We start from the raw sequence: 22,602 nt of genomic DNA on the forward strand, positions 1-22,602 counted from the left end.
GTAGTAGAGTTCAAGTATTATGATGCCGCTCCTTTCATGGTATATGTGCAGAGTCAAGGAACGTGCGCAGGTCAAGTGTCTGTTCAAATACAGCGCTACTGTAAAAGATAATTGTTTAGCTTTTAGGCATTTAAGATCATAACAAGTAGCTGCAGAGAAGCCCTGTTCACAGTAAGTTTGTACTGCGTGAAGAATGTTTGACAGGTATTTTAACTGATTTATGCCAAAATACCTGTCAATTATAGAATTAATCACTTTAACATTTGCTGGAGTGGTGGAGCTAACAGGCTAAAAGGGACCATTTCTGTGTGTTGACCCTCATGTTAAGCCACAGACACTTGAGCACCTCATTAGAAGTGAATGGGCCTTGAGGTGGGAGGCAGGGCAGCTATTGAGAGGCTTAGCAGGACTCCATAGGGCTTCCTAACTGCCACTAGAGGGGAGACGAGAGAGAGAGACTGACAGCGAAGCTCTTCTTCTCAAGGATGAGGGAGAGATGGATAGTTCTCCTCTCTTCCCAGACAGACCAAGTGGCAGTTCATTCATAGCAGAGCTGTCTGTGTTGGTCCTTGTCTGCTCCTCAAAGCACTTATAGCAGGAGGACTTAGTGAAGCTTCACAAAGGACAGCAGATATCAATAGTTAGACAGTCAAATCAGCAAGTATGTCTGCTATCTGACATCACTCTCATTGATCATCATGCTGAAATTCATATCACAGCAGGCTCACATGTTGCTAGTGCTATTGGAAAAAGACAGCCATCACTCTACTGTAATCAGCATCAAACACTGATTTCTGGATTATCTAATGTCAGCCTCTACTCTTCAGCTGCACACACACTACTCACTCCTAAATCTGCCCCCTCGTGAACTGTAAAAAAAAATAATAATAAACATAATTAAGTGGCAAAGTAACACTGTATAAATCAATACCACAACAAGGTCACAAACACCTCAGATAAAGCAGGATTGAACCTTAATTTAATTTTATCCATTGTTCTCCTCAACACTTAAACACAAACGGTGGCTGATTAATGCGGCATGCTGGGGCACCACCTCCTTCAGTCATCCAGAAATAAAAGGCTCAGGTTACACATGAAGGAATTATATATTTCAACAAATTAAGGGGTAAAACCTAAACGATGTAATCATGTGAACCCATCAGCTTTAATAAAAATGGTGCCAAAAACTGCACTTCCTCATGTGGCCACTTGAGGGTGGCTCTAAAAATGGGACAAACCTCATAGACACACACATCAGGATGACTGATGTTTAGAACCTGGTCACAAAAAAAACTGTGTAGATCTCAACAGACAATATCCATAATTGTGATACTATGTCTCTCATCTACACTCTCCATGTAATATTAGTGTAATTTTTAGGGGGGAAATAAAACAAAAGTACAGTTTCCAAAGGGCAGTGTGAGAATCCTGCAATTTCATCTAGAGGAATAATCTTAGAAGATTATGGATAAAAAGAAAATCATAGCCGTAGTGTGGGAATTCATTTCAGAAGCCTCACCAAGCAGTGACGTTAATCCTTCCTGGTTACCACAGGGAGAAGTAATGCAAAAGAACAAGTAGTAACACAAAAATCAAACAAGCATAAACCCAATAACTACAAGATTATTTAATTTATTATTCTCTCCAGAGTTTCAATGATACATCTGGGATTTAAGTGAGGTGTGACTGAACACATTCCCGATATGCTACAAAAGAACATGTGGAGACATACAGCATCCAAAAAAATAAATAAATAAAAAAAATACAGTTTCCATGATTGCTAATTGTTTTAAACCAACAGCTGTAGTCCCTGTAGGAGAATAGCAGGCTATTGTGGAGACACTGATTGTCTGGTTACTGCAACAAAATCAGCATTTCTATGCTTGTGATAAAAACGCCAAGGGAAAAAATCAATTTGGCCGCTGCAGTCACTTGATGCAGGCTGAGAGCCCTCACAAACTGCAGATATCAAAGGCAGCTGGCTCATCTTCAAAAAGGCGGATGGAAGCAAACAACAACAGCTTTCATTCCATTTAATCCTCCACAATTTATTTCAAAATATAAGCATGTATAGCTTCATTTTGAATCATTGTTGTTGTTGCATTTGGGTTTGGTCTGCACAGAGTTATGTACTTAAACAAAATAAGACAAAATATATCTTATTTTTATACAAACAAAGTTTATGTTGCGTTCTTAAACTTTTATTTTATTCCATATGTCGGTAAAGCCGACACGATGTGAGCATGTTTGATGAGGACATGACTTAGCTACTTGCACACTTGCTGTTCTTACTCCCTCACTTCTAGTAAACTGCTGCACAGCAAACCAAATGAAACAAGTATTTCCCCCGTGCACAGTTTTGCTTTCAATAACTGTCAGACAGGTCGCACCTCCTCTGATCTCCTGACTATCAGATGCTTTTTATTGTGCATAGGTTACAGTATAAATAAACTGTACTGACATCAGGAGAGGAAAATGTGAAATCAAAGTGTTGTGGGTGCCAAACCGTCAGCCCGAGGCAGCATTAACTCCATCACACAGTATATGCCCATATTGAACATTAATTGTGTGTACCATGCAGGCACATCAAAGGTGGTGACTCTTGTAATTGCTACAGTCTGTTTATTGTGCTTCAGGATCCCATAAAAAACAGTTATGGATCAACAGTCTTCCTCATGATTGAGGGAATTCTTATTTTCTAACTACATCGACACAGCAGTCAGGAGCTTTGTAAACACAGTTGTTTTTATTGGTTCCATTAGCACTGAATTGTTGAACACAAATAGCGAAATAATACTCTCTACTTTCCCCACTTTCCTTCATTCATGCTTTTACTCCACCCCTCAACTCTGTCTCACACTTTTACCCTGTTGCTACTTCAACATTTACAATGATTACCTTAACTCTAATTCCCTCATGACCTCTCTTCTTCTTCTCTCTGTCTACTTAGTACAAAACTCATTCTCCCTGTCTGCCCCTCTCCATCTCCTTTTCTCTCGAAGACACACACACACAAACACACACAAAGCTCTCATTCTTTCAGTTTGTGGCTTTTCTTTCAAAACTGAAAGCTTGTGAAGGAAAAGCTTACACTCCCGCCCCTTCTCCGTGCAGCTGGGAAACTTCACCCCTACCATCACATCTCTCTCTTGCTCTCTCTCTCTCTCTCTCACACACACACACACACACACACACACACACACACACACACACACACACACATACAAATGGGGTCAAGGGGTCATGGGACACGCCCTGACAGCCCACAAGGGGAGGAGAAAAGAAGAGGAGGAGGGAAATCAGAGATTCTCCGTCCTTCCCCACAAATTTACAGACAAGTAAACATGACTTAGGCAATTTTTTCCTCACTCCTTGTTTCCTAGCCCACTCTCTCCCCCTCTCTTTAAGTGTATTTGTCCAATGTCTGTCAAGGGGAAGTAAAAGTTTCTCCTCTTACAAGAGTATGTTTTTTTGTACTTAAATTTGCAAAAAAAAAAAATCTGTCTATCTGGTTAGAAACAGTCATAGCTGGAGAACAGACTGATCTTTTCTCACAGATTTGAGATGACAAAGATGTGAACAGGAGGTGTGAAGTGACCAATTTTCAGAATAAGAGTATGTTGTTTTTGCTGGCAAATAAGAAACTAGAAAAAAGAACATGTGCAGAACACCACACCAACGGCATATCTAACTGCCTAAAGAGAAATCGCAGATGTTCCTCTCTCCCTCCAAACAAACCACTTCTTTTCTTCTTTTTGAAGCTTGAATCCCTGTTTCACACACACACACACACACCCTCCCTTTCTCCTTCTCTCTTTCTCACACTACATGTATCTCTGCCTTGTCCTTCCCTCCCTCTTCTTCTTCCCACTCTTCCTGCCCCTCCTCTTTTTTTTGCTCATGTTTTCTTTTTTCTTTTCTTTTTTTTGCTATCATGGAATTGCTGCTTAGTGTGACTCACTTTTTCACCAGCCGAAGCCAGACTGGGGAAAAAAAAAAGTCAAATGCATGTGCCTCTTTGACTCTGTAAGTCCCTCTCAGTAGGTAAGGCAGCATTCCTTTAGAGACCTCTATAGGTCTCCATATTTCAATGTGTTCCCTATTGAGTTGTGTGTCAGCTGCGACCTAGTTCCTAATTCAAAATTCAAAATTTGGGAGGCTAATCATTCATTCCCTCAGTTTTGAGGAGTTCCTAAGACAAACCCTGAAGGAATAAAGAGAAGAAGTAGGCTTGATTGGCAACCGTACACCCACACCTTTTATTTGCCAGGGAACAAGCTTGCTTGCAGACATTCGCCACCGTAACATCACACAGAGCAACCCCAAAAACAAGGGAGGAGGGGAAAAAGTGAAGCACAACAAAGCCTGAAAAGAGAAGGAGCAGCAGGAGGAGGAGTGAGAGGATGGAGAGAGGGGCTGGAAGAGGCAAGCGTCAGAGGAAAGAATAAATGCCAAGTAAAACTTGTTGACACAGAATAAGGGTTAGGCAGTTGTTTTAGATCTAGGAAAAAGATTTTAGTTTTTGTTGTCTTATTGTTAGAAGAAGTATTACGCCTCAAGGTTGAAACCTGCTTCTTTGTCTTTTTATTTCCCTTTATGATTAAAGAGGTGTGCAATTCAGAGCAAAACAAGGCACAGTCGCACAATTGACTCTATGGAAGAGGCCAGTGGTGATGAATGCTTTCTAATCTGTGTCACTTCCTGTTCTTTTTTTTGTTTTATCCAAACTGACCCATGTGGCCATTACCTTCTTAATCTTCAATTTCATTTTACCAGCTTTATAATTACAAGGTATAACATTTAAGGCTTTCACCCGCACTATCAGGGCAGGAACACACATCTCCTCTCTGCTCACTGGCACCTGTTCTCTGCGCCAGCATTCAACATGCATTCTGGGAGGATCTGTTCAACGTGTTTGCACATGACTCATATATTTTGCTGTGTATGCAGGGATCACACTGGCATGGTGCCGAGCAGTGAGAGCAATGCTGTAATCTCTAGTAACATCACCTGTGACTTCTCCTGTTCACTAGCTATTGTTTCCACTCTGTGCTATCATTATGGTGATATCAGTAACAATGGCTCCGCAAACAAAAAGAGAAGAGGGGAGACAAAGAGAAAGGGGATTATTATACCTGACACGTCTTACAGTTTTACATACTATGATGGACCCCAGATTGTTTAAGCCCCTTTATAGCTTTAGTGTTACAGTGTAGTGTATTTTCAGCTGCTTGCTGTCATCAGCTGTTAACAGCTCACCCTAAAAGATGAAGAGCCAGCACTTTAGGATCACCAGTTTCAAATCCAGGCTGCAATAATCAGGGAGGTGAAATGGACACCCAACAACTGCTGTTGAGATGCACTTCAGCAAAAACACTTAAGCTGTCACTGATTCAAGGAGGGCCGTAAGTAGAAGACTGACTTAACTGCACAGGATATAATAGAGTTATTAGGTAGACAGGTGTGGATATCCGTCACAAAACAGTATATTAGTTCAACATAGTGCAGTGTAGCATAAAGACTGGAAATGCACTGGTCATTTCATGAAAGCTTTAAAGAACCAGCGTGTCAGATTTCATGAGATCCAGTGGAGAGGTTTCAGACTGCAGCACCTCTCCCTCACCCCTCCTTTCCAACCTACTGTAAAAACAAGGCGCATCTTCCTGAACTGACGTTAACTGCTTCTTCTACAACACCTAAAAAATGAATTCTGTTTTCCACTTCTATAAATAGATCCCTCTTAAATGTTTGATCATACAAAACCACCCATAAGAGCTGAAATTGTTGTTTTTTTTACACTTCAGTAAATATATTCCCAAAAGTATTATGAGTCAGGCTTTATGTTTTAATTGAAGAAGACAAAACTGTGTGAATGAATTAGTGTATTTTATCAGACGGTAAACTTGTTGTTGCTCACAGAATAGACCTCTGATGTTCACATTTGCTGCTTTAACACAAATATTTTAATTATTTCAGATAGTGTAACTGTCCAACCTGTATCTAGGTGCATATAATTAGAACAAAACAAGCACAAGCACTTATCTGGTGTCGGCATATTTTCTCAATAAGACACCACTTGAAATACTCCTCATGTCAGGTATTCATTCAGCTCCTGCACACATCGCAGAAGTGCCCTCAGTGAATCTATGAGCTTTCCCTATGTGTAAAAATGCAAATCCAGAAGTGTCAGGCTTGAGCTGCAAAATAAACAGGAAATTATGTATGGTACTTATAACATTCTCACTAGCAGATCCATAACAGTAATAACCTCAATCTAACCTGTATTTCTAAGGCAGGTGGCAAGTGGTGAAGTGGGTTTGTCTCCACAGGCCAGATTATGAGTTCACAGCCAGACGTGGACAGATGGAGGCAGAGGTTAGTGCTCCCTCCCGCACTCTGCTACACACACACATACATTTGGCAACCATTTTTTTACAGGACAATTACCTTGCGACCTCTGCCAGCACACACACACACACACACACACTCTTGGGCAATTATGGCTACACTAAAAGAATGATAGTCACAGGTAAGCCACACACACACAGCCTGCCATGGTGTGTTCGTACACACTCCACAACCCCTGAAGCTCCACAAAATATGGCATCCAGCTCTGGTTTTGAAGGGCACAGCACCCAGCTTCAGCTTTCTAACACAAAGACAGTCAGACTGTCACACTCTCTCTACACATTTGGCAGATGTTTTTCTTTCACCTTGTTTAAACCCAGAGCCTGAGGTAATGTCCAATCCACACTCTGCTGCTTTTCTGTCCTCTTAATTCCATTATCTCTGATTATTTTCTCATAAGCATTGCTGCTAATCCACTTGTTGGTCACATATCTTTGTTGCACCAGCCAACCATTGATAATGGACATGCACAACTGAGGTTTGTAATTTACTCTTCTCACTTTGCTCAAACATTCACTGTGATAACACTAATGATAATCACATTAGTCAATTCTGCAAATATAACACCATACTTGAAAAAATATGGTGTATAATTACCTCCTTACCTCCCTGTATCCCTCTGCTCTCTAGTTTGGAGGATTTTTTTTTAATTAAATATGCACATAATTTCTAGAGACAGTGTGGTTAAGACTCTCGTCTCTGGAACAACACTCACCCCAAGCTAGGATTGATTCCAGTCACAATCTTTTTCTGCTGGATTTCCCCTACTTTGTATTCCTCTCAGCTTTTCTACAGTTTCAAGAAATAAAAAGGCCATGCAAAGTCTTACTCTTGGTTTAAAAAAACTACCATATATTTTGTATATTGATTTTGAAAGGGGGAAAAAATAAGTGTATTAAATGGATCAGAATAGAAATATTTCAGAAACCTCAGATTAAATCATTCCGATCATACAGCATAGATTAAATCAGTAACACCTGCTAAGCACGGTTAAGTGAATAGCCCTCTAACACTTCCTCCTCCTCCTCCTCCTGCATTCACCTTGACCACACGCTGTTTTGGTGGCACACCGGAGCACCACCTACAGTGTTATCAAAGTCATCAGCCCTTAGTTTTCTGCTGCAGAAACTCCTAAACCGGATAACGCTACACACCCACACACCGTTCAGCAAATCCACAATCAATCCTATTATAGTAGTCTGGTCCCATTGTTAATTGAACACATTTGTGGCCCGACAAAACAAACTGACATTTCCATTTTGGTGATCAGGTTGATGCTCTTATACAAAGCAATTTGTGAACGCAAGAGCAGAATGATTTGAAATGCATAAATCACCAGCCCACTGCACATGTAACACTTATTACTGAGCCCTTATGCGTAAGAAAGGCAAATTGCAAATTGAATGACAGTTATGTTTGAGTTGTTGAAGATTTTTTTTTGTCACGATGGAAACCCGTAAAAATGATTCTTGAACTTCGCCTGCATTTGGGTCCTCCTTTACACCGCACATAACAGATTCAGTGTAAAAACAGACACACTTTAAACACTATTTTTCCAGCACTTTGTCTGAGTCTGAATAAGCCTTCACTTTTGATAATATGCAGCATATGCTGTTGGTTCTTTTACATGATTTAGTACAGGAGCATTACGCAGACACAGACGCAGATGTGACTCAGATTTTTAAGTTGTGACGGAGGAGAGGTAATGACTCATCCTCATCCAACTCAGGTGGGAAAGTCATTCCTCCACAGGAAAGAAAGGAGACTGCAAGGCCACTGCAGGGAAAGGGATAAATAATTAGACAAATGTACCAGAGCAATGTGTCTAGGTCGTGACCTAAAAGTATAAGTTTTGTTTTTAAAGTCAGTACATTTAGTCAGAGCCATACATTCAGGGACACTATAGGGCATTTGTGACTGTATAAAATGAGGAGGAAGGTTGACAGAATGTGGTGGTGGACACAGTCTGCTTTGGAAAGATGTGGCAGGTTTGAGATCATTGCTGTGATGTGGATCTCACAGGCAGAACAGATGAACAGCACACACTTTACCAGACACAGTGTGTCATATGCCCTGCTGTCAGAGGATGGAGTGTCAAGGTAGAGTGTTGCAGATCAGCAGGAAAAGCTATGTGATATGAAGTCTAAGTCTGCAAAGAGAGAAATAGGAGGCATGGTGGTACACCCTGCGGAACTACTCTGACATATTTTCATGTTTTTATCCAAATTATGTCCAAACTATCAGTCACTAATTATACATGACATATCTAATTTAAGCAGCTGAGCGGTCTTGGTAAATGAATGATGATCACAAGAAATTACATTCTTCAGTAGTATACAGTAGTTTAGCTTAAGATGTGGCACTGATTAGACTGTGTGTTGGGTAGGAGCAGTAGATAAATTAATTAGCTAAAAAAGGATTAAAACAGCTATGAAGGTGAGATTGTTCATTTAAAAACGTACAATTGAATTTATCTTGCATCAGTCTTTTTCACAATATTCCTGTTTCAGTCTGTGTTTGTGTTAAAATATGAGTTTTCCCTTCACAGAGCTCCTACCAGCTCCTCCTACCAAGGCATTCACATTCTGTCAGTTGTCATGTGTGTCTTTATGATTTGTTGGCAAATCATCAGTGCCACCCCTCATTTCACACTCCCTACATTATCTGCTATATGTCATCTATCTGGTAGTAAAACTGTTACCATCAAATTTCCATTTGGTGGAACACATTAACTACAAATTATGAACGAACCTAAATGTTGTCCATATGTCTCTTTGTCTACACAGCACTGGCTTGTTTCAAAAGCAATAAATTCTTACTTAGGGGCTAAGTACATTATTATTTAGTCTGCCTTACTCTGCCTGTCTTTGGTTGCTGTGATGTGGCTGCTGACTCTGTGGATGTATGCAGCCAGCTGTGACTAAAGCCTTGTTTACACCGGACATGACTCAGACATTTTGTCATTTAGTCTCTAAGAAGGAGAAACACCTTTTAATAGCATATGCATTTTACTCTTTACATGCTCCATCACCCTCACACACACACACAGACACACACATACACCTGACCTAACACATTTGATTATATGTTTAAATGTGATATTTTGACTAGTCAGAGCAGCAGGTGAAACTAAATCACATTAATGATGCCTGCATGTGAACTTTATGTTACTGTTTATTACAATTCTTACACCACCTGATAAATGACACTTTAAAGTGTCAAATTTGGTTGTAGTATTGCTGCTAGTAAATGGTTTAAAACACTTAAACACACAAAACATATAAAAATAATTGTGATATTTTATTTATAAAATCTGAGAATATTGTACTTTAATTCTACCTGTAAAGATATTACATCGGATTCTTCCTTGTAATTGATCTTGTAAACTACTACACACAAAGGAGAAGTGTGTGTGTGTGTTGATGTTGTAATGACAATGACATGCCACTACACAGCCTTCTCTGTGTCTGTGTGTCTATTGTGTGGCAGATGAAGCTTCTGTTAGATAGTCATAGTGTCCAGATTGTGTGTTCAGTCACCACATTAACCACTGTGTGTGCATGTGTGTCTGTCTGTACATGGCAGCCTGTGTATGTGTGTGTGTGTGTGTGTGTGTGTGTGTGTGTTCATTTTTATGTCCAAAATATGTCACTTTCTCTCCGGCTGTGCCGGCAACATGCTGATGACTCAGCCCATTCAACACATTAATCCTGTTTCCTCACAAACTGTAATCAGCCCACACTGCGCTTTAATATGCCGCATACATTACAGGCCAGCGCCGTCTGATGTAAAGAAGAGAAAGTCACCGTGAGCTGAACATGATGCTTTAACGCGTCTGACTGGAGAAAAGACAATATCCCTGAGAGCTGCAGTACACTGAGGGAGGATGGGTAACACTTGATCATGGCTGCACACACTTCTGCTACTGTCTCAAAGTTATGATTAATTTAACCATTTAACAGTAAGCCACCATAATCACTACATTTATTATCAGATGAGTTTTCCCCCCTTTGCTTGCAGAAGCTTTTATGACCCATTAAAACAAATGCACTCAGGGAAGTCAGCCAAATCTGCCCTGTCACCTTAGATCACAAAGCATCAAATGGGCCACTGAAAAGCAGGACAGGCAGAGCGGGAGAGGTCTGTAGCTCCCTGACAGGATGTAGCAAGAGCAAATATGAGAGAGTGAAATGCTTATCTGCCTTTCCTGATTGACTGTGTACACATAACATAAAACTAAACAAACATACCAGCTGATCTAATCTTTTCACATATTGATTGTCTTAATGTGTAACTGATGAAGCTCCGCCCTTCAAACGCAACATTCTTAGCTCCAACTGACAGTAATTAATTGAATTGCAGCTCAAGAAAAATGAAAAATGTCATCTCCTTCATTGTAAACTTCCAGATTATTAAATTACTGTAATGTACGGTGAAAAGAGGCAGAAAATTATACATTTTTTGCTGGTAAAATGACATAAATGGTCAGTTCTTCTCTCATATATAAGTACAACTAACCATTTAGCACAACCTCACAGTCATTCATTTGTTTCTGTCACTTCTTGCTTGTCAGTCTCCCCGGGCTTCATGTGATTTTAATTGAAAGCAACGTGATTGAGTTAAAAGTAGTCAACACCACCATCCTTCAAGTCAAAGACTGTTTGTGTTTGTCTTCTGGCATCAGTATCTTAACTAATTTTATCTCTTTCTGGCTAGCTATGAAGAGCTTGTGTGTGCAGTCTTATTCTACAACACACAAACACACACACACACATTCTGCATACAATTATGATGCTAAGACTTCTCTGCTTCTCTTATAAAATCTCACAGGTCTCCCTGTATAATTCCTATTAAGCACAGCAAAATAGCACTTGAAAAGGAGTTGCTAAACGTTAATTAAAGTAAAGCTGGATTTTCTACAAATTAGAATAAATTGTAACAAGGGGAATATCTGTGATTTGTCTTTAAACCCCACACCTGAATGTGTGTTCACTGTGAGAACATGCTTCCAGCAGCTCTCTCACTTCTTTTTGTGTTTCTTCCTGTGTGTAAAATCTCAAGCCATGTTTCCTTGATTCACTAAATGATTGTCCAGAGTTTTTTGTTTGTTTGTTTCTGTTATATTAGCATTTTAACATCCCTTTGAGTCAAAATATTTAGCAAGGATTCTGTAAAAAAAAAAAAAAAAAAACAAAAAAAAAACATAACTAAAAACATAACAACTATAAAGTGTGACTCACTTGCACTGCAACTAGCAGTCAGGTTCAGTTGATGTGCAGAGTACTTTGAAAAACTGGTTTGTGGAGGTTGTAAAATGCAAATAGTAAAATATCTGTGGAATATTTTTCCTAGTAAGACCTTTGTTACTTTGAAAAACAAGTTTCACGCACTGACTCATTTGTTTCAGTTCTTGTTTTATGATCTTTTGTATTACAACTGCACAAAGGCCGTGTTTCAGTATCAACTTCTAACCAGGACTCAGAGGGTTAACTATTTGTTTAACACTAGGAGACACAAATATCTTATTATTTTCATTTACAGAACACATCTCCACGGTCTATATGGATACCATCTAACAGTGACAAAACTCCCAGACTAATGACACAACTGCAATAGTAAGAAATCAATAGCCATAAAATGTACTTAAATAGGTTATTATCAAGTTTATTGGCCCTCGGTGTGCAACTCAAACAGAGATATAATCAATGTTTTCGGCTGCCGTTTTTCAGCAGCTTGTAAATTGGTGAGGTAATGCTGAAAATTCACACTGCTGCTGTGACAGTTTCTGCTCTGAAAGCCTAATTGCTGCCACTGCTCTCACCACACTGACACATCATGTTTAAGTCCATAGATCTTTTGAAAATCAATGAGTGCTTAAAAAAAGACGATTTTCATATTAGAGTAGGATGATGTAGCTACAGCAATAAAAACGTTATCTTTCCTCATAGTGATGCAAAGACAACTGGATTAAAATGTATAGTGTGTCTTTCTCTATTACACGTGTTTGTGCAGAGAACAGGGCTCTCCCCAGCAGCAGTAAGAACATCTGTCAGATACCTACTACACTGCCTGTAAGGCCTTTTTCACATCAAGTCAGCTTTAATAGGCAACTGAAGACTGGAATTCTCACTATTGCCTCAACCTCTCCATCCAATATTCCTGCTCACCCCCCACTACCCACCCCACCGCTGTTGTTCTGCTGAACCAAACTCAATATAATCCCTCTCCTGTTTCCTCTTCTCCCTGTCTTCCCGAGGCTTAGTCAATACGTTAGACTTCTACGCACGTGCACAGTGAGATAATGCAAATGTTTCTATAAATAGGGACAATACTGCTGACAGCAACAGTCTCTCAAGTGAGATATCTCAGTGTAATTTTCACTAACCACACACATCCCCACACACAGTAAATACTGGCAGGGAAAGGCGACTCTTTTGCCGTGTGCTTCATCATAGTGATAGTCCTGAAGTAGCATATGAGTTGCAAAGCAAACACTTTTCAGATATGTGCGACATAGCCTATATGAGGCTTGAAAATAGAGCCGCTGCAAACAAAACAGATCAATGTGCCCCGCACATCTTACACAAACAGCTTAAATCTACATAATACTTAGCTCTGCTAGCTCATGTATAATGTAAAGGCATTATGCGACACTATAAAATTTATTTGGTGCTTGTACAGCTCTGATTCATGTTGAACATCGACTTACTAGTGGAACACACTCCACAGATTTCACAACACAAAATCACTGTATTCCATATAATAATTCCTCAGTCTATATCACCCAAAGCAACATAGTAAAACACTGCCATAACATTGTATAGACTGTACAAGCCTCTAACCTAAACTTTCAGAGCACAAAGGGAGAGCGACGGGATGAAAAATAATTAAGATGGATAGAAGAGAGGCTCATCCTTCATCTCATTCACCCTCTTACTCACTGTCCAGCTCATGATGAATGACATCAGAGAGGTTGGGCTCTTCTCCCCACCAGAAGATCCACAGCTCCTTAGCACCAGGCTTCATTTTGCGTCGCCATACACATAGCAGGTTGGCCTCCATGCAGCGCATGAAGCTGCGCAGAACTGGGTCGTCCTGGGCCGGCGCTGAGATCACCGGCCCATATTCTCCGCCACTGCGGAAGCTGTAGCAACGCCATTTAATGCCTGTCAACTCCGCCTGGAAGAAGAGAGAAGAATGATGATTAAAATAATGCAGCCATGAACAACCCATTCAACAACCCGCAGCAATTAACACCAAACTCAAGTGAGGATGCACTGTGGACCCAAGTTTAAAGTTTGAGCCAAGCCATCCAGCAATACATGAATTAATAACTGATCAGATCAAAAATACGCTCATATGCTATTAAAAAACTGTATTTATCTGACATGGAGTAGGTGAAAAAAACAAACATGGTGCAAAAATCCATAATGTGATTGCGGTGTGAAGCACGGTTTTCAATGTGCACATTGATATTATGTTTCACATAAAGGAGCACCTCAGACAAAGCTGATTCAATCAATAACTGCACAGACACTGTCCAATTATGCTATATTTTCACTGTCTTCCTGTTACACAGCTATGATCCATGTGTAAATTCATTTAACGTCTCCCTACTGTGTTGAGGTTATTTAACTGATACCTTCATACACTGCTGCTGCTGCTGCTGCTGCTGGTGTAAAAACAGAATGAAAAAGGGTTGCGGAGAGAAAAGTCGGAGACTAAAGGACGGCCTTGAGTAGAACACATGAATGAAATACTACAGGAGACGTGGCATTGAAATACAGAGTGAGACAAGCGTAAAAGAGACACAAGAAGAGGAAACAGTGTCAGGGTCAATGCTTGGAGACTGGCCCAGTAACTTTTCCTTTTAATCTGATGAGATGATAGCTGTTTACGTTGCCTTTTGTAGGCTTGGGTGTGAACAACACTTTACTAATGAGCCAAATGAGTCAAGCGTCTTCAGCAGAGCCAGAAAACAGTGAACAATGCACAGGTAAACAACCAAAAACATGAAAATATTTGCCACCCTGTGGTGCTTGTGTCTGCTTTGGAAACTTTTTTTTTTAATGTTTGTTTGTGTCTTTTGTGTTTGCATTTGTGCATGAATGAACTGAATGCACAAAGGCATTGTTGAACAGGACAGAGATTTGGCAGGCAGGGGGGGAAAAATCTCTCACTGCCCTCCTCTTCTCTCCCCTGTGTTCACCCAGCTGTGAGGATCATGTTTGGCACACTGGCCCGGGCACCGAGCCATCCAAGACCAACTGAGAGAAGAAAAATACTGACCCACTTTAACACAGTGACAGGTAGAAAGGAGCAGCTCAAAGGAAATTAAAGCCTGCAGTGTCTTTGAGTGGAGTAAGAAGAGGAGGCTGAACAGCTTTGATGACTGTCAACCAAAGGATGCTTATGTGTGCAAAAGTAGAAGGGCTGTGTACAAATCAGATCCTAAAATCTAACCATAGGCCTCAGAAGAGGAAATCTGTATATGTAAACAAAGCCTATCACCATGCTCACATTACATTTTACCACATATTTGTATACTGCTGCATCATAAAAGTGAGTATGCACACCGAGATATGCACATGACTCCCACGAACTTCCCAACAGCAGCATGCACCCATAATTACAAACATGTCCGTCCTGTAATGAAAGTGTGTGTAATGAAACACATAAACATTGGCACCGTGATAAGTCAAGCCCTAAAATTAGCCATGACAAGGTCAAGGATGCTGTTTGTCCCAAAGCAAAGAGGAAGACATCTGCTTGCACTGCCTCGTCACTCCCAGTCAATGTCAAAAGTTCCTTCACTGTTTGGCACAGCTGTCTGCTGCTACTGCATCAGGAGGAGCGACGATGAGGAGAAAAAAATGTCAGAAAATATATTCACAATAAAGACATACCAGCTGTCTGTAGAGCAAAACATACACTCTATTGTGAACTGAATGTTAAAAGGCCCATCCTGACAAGAACTTAATATAATTTAACCTTTTTTACTTTACTTTTACTAAAATTAATATTTATTGTTCAAACATCTTAACTATTGGGCTCTCCCCTGCTCATAATGTCATGATTTATTTTAAGCTTTCCTTTTCTGCAGAATGAATGTGAAACCAGGTTCCAACTGTCAAACGCTGCACATGCAATGCATTATTCTGCAGAGTGAAGGCTAAACAGAAAGTAACAATAAGCAGCTTTCATTTTCAAGTGCAGGGAAACTGTACAAAAAAATATTCTGTTCATATGTTTGGAACAGCAGTATAAGGTACAGTATCAATTCTTCAATCAGTAGTGTTATATGGTAAAATAAGTGGCCAGTGGCTGTGTAAAACACACGTGCTATGCATTTGTTGACTATGTGGAAACCCTAACACCCCGCTGAACTCCTGTGGAGGATTAGCTGTGGCACAGTTTCAGGAAGAGGAACAGAGCTGCAAGTTACATGCTCGCAGGCAGATCCACACACATGCCTGCACTGAAACACTGTCATGCACAAACACACACACAGCAGCTGTGATGATGTGCAGACCAGAAGTGCTCAAAAACACTGACATGCATCAGAAGGCAGACATATTTTCCTGCTGATGTCCACTTATTTTTTCAGCAATGACAGCTAAGATCTGCCCGTCTATCTGCGTGTGTACTTCTATTCTATATGTGAAATGTCACCCTTAGTTCACTCTGTTCACTGACTGTCTGTAGGTGGCTTCTACTGGCAATTCTCAGACTGAAGTTAGACACCAGCGCTAACAAAGAGCGAATGCTCATATCTGTATGAATAAATTATCGCTTGTAACACATAAGAGAAATCCTGTCAAGCATGTTAATTTTAAATAACACAACTCAATCTGCAGTGAAAGTGAAAGCAGAGCCATTATCTCTGCAACTTCAGTAACAAATCAGTGTAAAATCCTGTCATGCAAATAAAAAAAACGCTATAATCCCATCATTGTTAGACTTCAAAGAAAAGTGCTAAAGTGCAAACCTTAATCTGAGATTAGACTGACCAATCAGAGAAAAAAATTAAAACGACTATTTGCCGTGAAAGCAATAAATGAGGCAAAAGTGTGTTATAATAGAAAAAAAGATCATCTAATGGGGATTTTCAGAGAAACTAACTTGATTATGGTGCATTTAGTTTGACTGTCGACAAATTCCTCATCATCCTCCAGAGTTACCAAAGACCAAGTCAAAGATTATTGCAGTCAGCAGGCTCTGAGTCTTTTAAACACCAAAAAAGACAAACGGGTCAAGACAGAAAAAGAACGTGGATTTTGTTTCGCTGTCGATAAAGCCTGCCCTCCTCTGAGCCCCTTGTTCTGTAGGTTGGCTGGTTCAATGTCTGATTGAGTCCAGGACCAAAAACAAGAGCTTTTCCTTCAATTTCTAAGACAGACCAAAGCTTTGACCTTACTCTCACCTCTATTATCTTTCTCGTCTCCACTCTCGCTCTCATCTCTCAACACTCTCTCACTGCCACGGATGCCTATTGAATACACCTCGGAGTATCTCACACACCCTCTTTTGCTTTTGTATTTTCGTCTTTGTGTATTTTTGTCTAGTAAACACAGAACAGATAGAAGCAATTCACATTTTTGACAGAATATTTTTTGTATCAGAACAGACTAGACTGTTTATTCCATTTCTTAGAACGGAAGTTGTTCAATCTTTCCTGGAAGGGGGGTGATTCTTCATTATTCTACGTTCTGTCTAACTTTAAAAGACAGAGTTAAAAAGGCATTTCCTGAAAATAAGGTGAACTGAGCTTGCAAACCCTACTCTGTCTCCCAACCAGAGGTCAACCTCAGTGCAGCAGGCATGTGCTTGTAATCAAAAGAAAATATGGAAGTCAGTACTTTAATCTTTAGCATCCGTTGTGCAAACAGAAAGCACTGAATAAAGTCTCAACCATGTGACTTTAACAGAAAAGAGGATCCCATTTCCCTGGGACTGAAAATGTTTGTCACACACACAAAATCACACACACAAGACTGAAACATGTATACTGCATATTGTTTAAAGCCCAGGAGCTTTACAATGAAGAGGAAACGTTCATTACTCAGATAGCGATGCTGGGAGGAAAACACACTTGACACGCACTTTTCAGGAATGCTCCAGCAGTCGGAAAACATTTTTGCTCTTCTCAGTTTTCTCTTAATAAAACTTGTGAATGGACCTCTTGACTTTGTCAACGTGCAGCTGAATGTATGTTTGTGTAGCACTTCCGTGTAGGTTAACAGGGTGAATTTAATACATAAAGATGCAGAAAAGAGCAGTGTTTGCATTTATACATATAAGTGAGAAGGAAAATGTAGTCTGGGTATGTGTTTAAAATTTGAAGCTTTACAGATGCTTTTCTTACTGCTGATGTGATTGTTTAAGTTTGCATCTAAGCAGAGAGGTGCCTAATGCTCTATCAAAGCTGACAGAAAGCATATAGGGCATGATGTCTGAGAGAGATGCTCTAGGAATCTCACAAGAGCCTCAGAGTCTGATAGTCTGACAAAGAGGAGCCACTTTAGGCAATTGAGAGACAGCTTGTATCAGCAGTTTTACCTTTTCTGGCACATGCAAAACACTTACTCTGTCAGAGTGGCATAGCTTTCTCATCAACATCAAATCTGTTTAGATACTTGACAAGCTGCCAATATCTGGGGTGAGCTCAGATCGTTTGCGATGCCTGTGTGCCTTTAGATAAGACTTGTTGTCTTTATCAGACACACACAACAGAATGCACTTCTTTTTAAGTCAATGTCAAAGGATAAGGAAAAGAAATTATTTCTAACAACATTTTATCCTGTCATTATGTTCAGCCAATCAGTACATGTGTCTTTTCATTGTCTTCTTGTAATTTAGCTGTCCCATATCCGCCTCACTAAAAAAAACAGGAAAAAGCAATTTATACATTTTGTTGTTATTGAGAAAGAGCAGGGGAACAAAATGTATTTGACACTGACCACGAAGAAATCCAAACAAAACATGAAATGGGTTGGCAGTAGAAGTACCGTAATTAACCCCTCATCATTTTACAGTGGTCTGCTGTTGTATGAAAAAGTGCTCACATCATTTGCTGCATGAAATCCGATCGCCTCAGCTCAGGGCGGGATGGAAAAGGTGAAATAATGAGTATTTGTTACCACTTGAATTTATTTGGCTGTACTGCACACACATACAGTAGTTGCTGTATAAAACCATCCTTGCTGTTACTACAGTAACAGTAGCACCACACATACAAAAAAACAGGCCTGAATCTTACAACTTTAATGACACCCTTTTCCTTGAATGCATCAGAGCTGACACATTGCAGCAGGAAAAAGACAAATAAATAGGAACAGAGATGACATGAGCTGTGTGGCTGTGATACTAAGTCAACACTGAGTCACCAGTCACCAGTTAGGAGAGCCAGTGGCGGAAATCAGAACGCACAATGACTCCCCCTTCATCAATTAACCCGCTGAAATCAAATTAACCCACAAGGAGTCGTACTCCCCTCTGGCATTTTACAACACAAATGAAGAGCGATGCACGTTACTGCACTTGTGAGCAAGTGCGAGCGACACAAAAGCACCAAACAGGTGTAGAAAGAAGGCCTCTGGGGCTGCAGACACTAAACAGATGCCTCTCCTCTGCCTTCTGCCACCACCTTTACAAGTCCCTACAAAACAAGGGACTGTCATTTGATCTGTGTTCTGCTGCAGCATCCAGCCCTGGGAGGTGAGCAAGCCAAGCGACCTAATTAGAGCAGGGAGAGTCCCCAGGGCTGAGTGACGGATAGACCTGCCAATCACACCACGGAAAGCCTCCATCAAGCCATGACTTCTCACCTGACACAAAGAGAGTCAGGAGCTACAGGAAGGAATGCAGTGGAAGACCAATAAGGATAGTGAGACATTGTGTACTGGTGGTGCTGCTGCATCTGAAAGACAAGATCCCCAGCCATTTGCCACATAAAACAACACAAAGCTACAGCATCGGGCTGCTTTTAAAGCATTAAGGGACAGGCTAAAGCTGGGGTCCTGCTTAGTCTAAATTATTAACGTGCAAATAAATTAACCAGTCTCTGCTTTACTTATGTCTCTGTTGTAACATAATTAACTGTGACAAGCCAAAGGGAGGAAAGAAATGAGTGAACGATGCAGACAAAGACAGAAAAACTGAGAAGACACAAAGAGAGAGAAAGAGTGAGTAAAAAACAGTTGCTAGGCAACATACAACATCTGTAGGAATTCAGGAAGGAATTCAAGTTTTAAGATTTCTGTCTCCAGGGTTACAGTGAAAATATACCATTTCACACTCTTTGGCTCCTTACTGTACTCTTACATTCACCTCACCTGCCCTCCATGGGTTCTCATGCCAGCTGCTATCCATGGGCTCAAAGCTGAACATTAACGCTGTATAGGATTACTCACTGAGTTTCTGTAGTGAGCAAATGATTTAAATTGTACTAAAAAATTGTATTCAGTGCAGTAATTGTACAATTAGCACTGCATGGAGGCTTCTGAAATGACTACAAGTAGTTAATAGTGTGATTGTTCATGAAATTGGGCAAATGAAGCATAAGCAGTATGAAAAATATCTCATTTGGCTGGTAATTTCCTGCATTGATTTTTTCCACAGGGATGCTATTTCAGATAAAATGACACCCCTGCATAAGCCAGCATGACTTTTCTTGGTAGTGCCACACACTACATGAACAAAATATAAAGAATCAAAACTACTGTGTGTGTGTGTGTGTGTGAGACAGGTCTAAGATATTAAGTCCTGAACAGGTTCCAACTTGTACCTCACCTGGCTGCTGGTTGTAATCTGTTATTTACTTTCTAGTAAGTCTTGCCAGTTGAAGATTTTACCTTAAAAGTTCACTGCACTTCAACACACACACACACACAATCTTATGTTCTCCTTTTGTGTCCATTCAGTCTTTACAAAGCATACAGTGGTACCATGGCAGGTTCCTGCCTAAACACTCGGCCCCATGGCTCCATGCTCAGTCAGTCATGTCTGGTAAATACTCTATCAAACCCTTTTGTGGCTCACTATTGTACTGCAATGTCCATTTATTCTGTGAAGCAAGCCAGGGCTGAAATTGAGCTGTACAAATTTTCATTAGCATCTGAAAAATCATGAGTGTCTGCCTAATTCAAGATGAGAGAGAGAGCGCCGTTTTGGCAGAGCAGGGAGAATCAATGCACCACAAACGGCTGTGAATCAACAGTCTGCACATAATGTGTTTGTTCTCATCAAGTACCCGTCTGATTGGTCGCAGATAATCTCTCAATGGAACATGAACACATGATAATTAGAATTTGCAACAGCACAGTAGACAACATTAATGTTTTCTCTCTCCCCACTCTAGTTTTGCAGCTCTATGAGACACCCTTTAACCTAAGTGTGCTCTAACTGCAATTGAATCCCAGCCAACCATGATATTGGCAAAGCTGTCTGGCTTGCAGAAAATATTTGCCCAGTTACAAGCAGGGCAATATCTCCCTTTAAAGAAATTCTCTTTGTCAATGTGCCTGCAGTCAGGTGAAGAGATTGCAAACAGATCTCCCCAAGACAAAGACCAGAACTCCCCTGTGATGGCACAGAAACACACAGCATCATAAAACATGGGTTTTATCCGTTTCTGGATTTATCAGGCAACATGCCTTAGAATCCGGAGACACACATCCAAAGTCTAATAGTTTGAAGCAAATTGGTGTCATTAAGCAGGGAATAAACAATAGCATTAGGTGAGATTACGTCTGAGCCACATGGAGAGGGGGCAGTGTAGTGCTGTGAATGCAGCTTTCATATAGGTTAAATAACAATACTCCTTCCTAAATTGTCATTTTTACATTTGGTACTTGCCATTTTATTAACTTTAATATATCACTAAATTTATTAGGAGAACAGTAACTATTAGCTCCACCACGACTAACAAAAATTCAAACTATATCAAAATGTATTTTACAGATAATGGTAATAATAATGTTAATAATTGGTAATAACAATAATCTGGTTAATTTGCATTTCTCTAGATCTCATCAGTGTATGCCAGCTAACTAGCTAACTTTCCAGCTATCACAGTTACCAGCTACTGCCCATTCCTGCCAATCCTTCTTCCCCACTCAGCCTTCTGTCGCCCTACACACATGCAGGAACACCAGTGGGCGCTAAGAATAGAACACAGCTGGCACTGCGGGGCTTACATATTTCACACTCAAGCCACCGTGCTCCAAAATACTCCTGCCCATCCTGTCCCATTTCCAGCTCCGGGACCAGCGGTGGTTCCTTCCTCCCTCCCTCTTTGCCCGTCTTTGAACCGTTCTTCACCTCTGTGGCAGGTCTCTGACAAGCCTGCTGCTCAGATAAGATCCATGGCTACACACAGGAGAATTTACTAGAAAAGAGATGTGTAGTAAAAACATGTATGAGGGAAGAGGTTCCTGTCTTCCTGTTTCCAACTTATACAACTACCCCTATTTCTGTTGGAGGCTAACCCACACCAGCGCTCATTTAGAAGGTATTATGTTGTAGCAGCAAACCTGTGTGTGTCTCTGACATACAGAGCACCATGTTCACACAGGTGGGCTGCTGAACGGGATGAGTCCTATTGGGATGACAAGGGATTCCCACAGCAGTGACAGGGGCAGATTAGTGGGAGGTGCCACACATAGGTGAAGCCAGCGCTAAAACTGCAAGAGAGCAGAGCCAAAAGCACAGGTTGGGCGTAGGGGGTAGACTGTCTAGTGAGAAGGAACCAGATGGAGATGCTCCATAAGGGCTTGCAGCAGAGGACTGGGATGCTGCCTTGGAAACCTGGACTGATCCTCTCCTCGATGCTGTCATGACATCAGTCATGTAGTTTTTACAGCTAAGCCCCTTTCAGACATGCACAAAAACCACAACAACCTTATAGGTCTGAACAAGATGTATTTTCAGAGAGGTCAGACAATCAACAATCAACAATCAAATACTGAATGCACACCACAGATTCCTCTGTGACTGTCATAGGAATGTCTGACTGAAACAGTGAGGAATACAAAAGTGACCTGCATCTGACTAACAGAAACCAGCTGTTTGAATCCTAAAACAGTCAAGTGCCATAGGTCTATAAATCTATAGGAAAACCCATTTAAAAACGACATATGAACCAACAACGTCTGATTAACTTATTCCTTTGTGCTTTAGTCCTCTGTTATTCTC

At 40.6% G+C, this 22,602-nt stretch overlaps 1 protein-coding gene across 5 annotated transcripts in view; it reads right to left on the bottom strand.

Moving 5' to 3' along the window:
- Window positions 1-22,602, bottom strand: part of LOC114443566 (mediator of RNA polymerase II transcription subunit 13-like) — a 60,012-nt gene that overhangs the window by 32,656 nt on the left and 4,754 nt on the right. For all 5 annotated transcript variants that reach the window (XM_028417730.1, XM_028417733.1, XM_028417732.1 and 2 more), the window contains exon 2: window positions 13,350-13,587. In XM_028417730.1, coding sequence (XP_028273531.1) covers window positions 13,350-13,587 — 238 coding nt within the window. The remainder of the gene's footprint in view (window positions 1-13,349; window positions 13,588-22,602) is intronic.

Source organism: Parambassis ranga, chromosome 12 (genome assembly GCF_900634625.1).
Source record: "Parambassis ranga chromosome 12, fParRan2.1, whole genome shotgun sequence".
NCBI lineage: Eukaryota > Metazoa > Chordata > Actinopteri > Ambassidae > Parambassis > Parambassis ranga.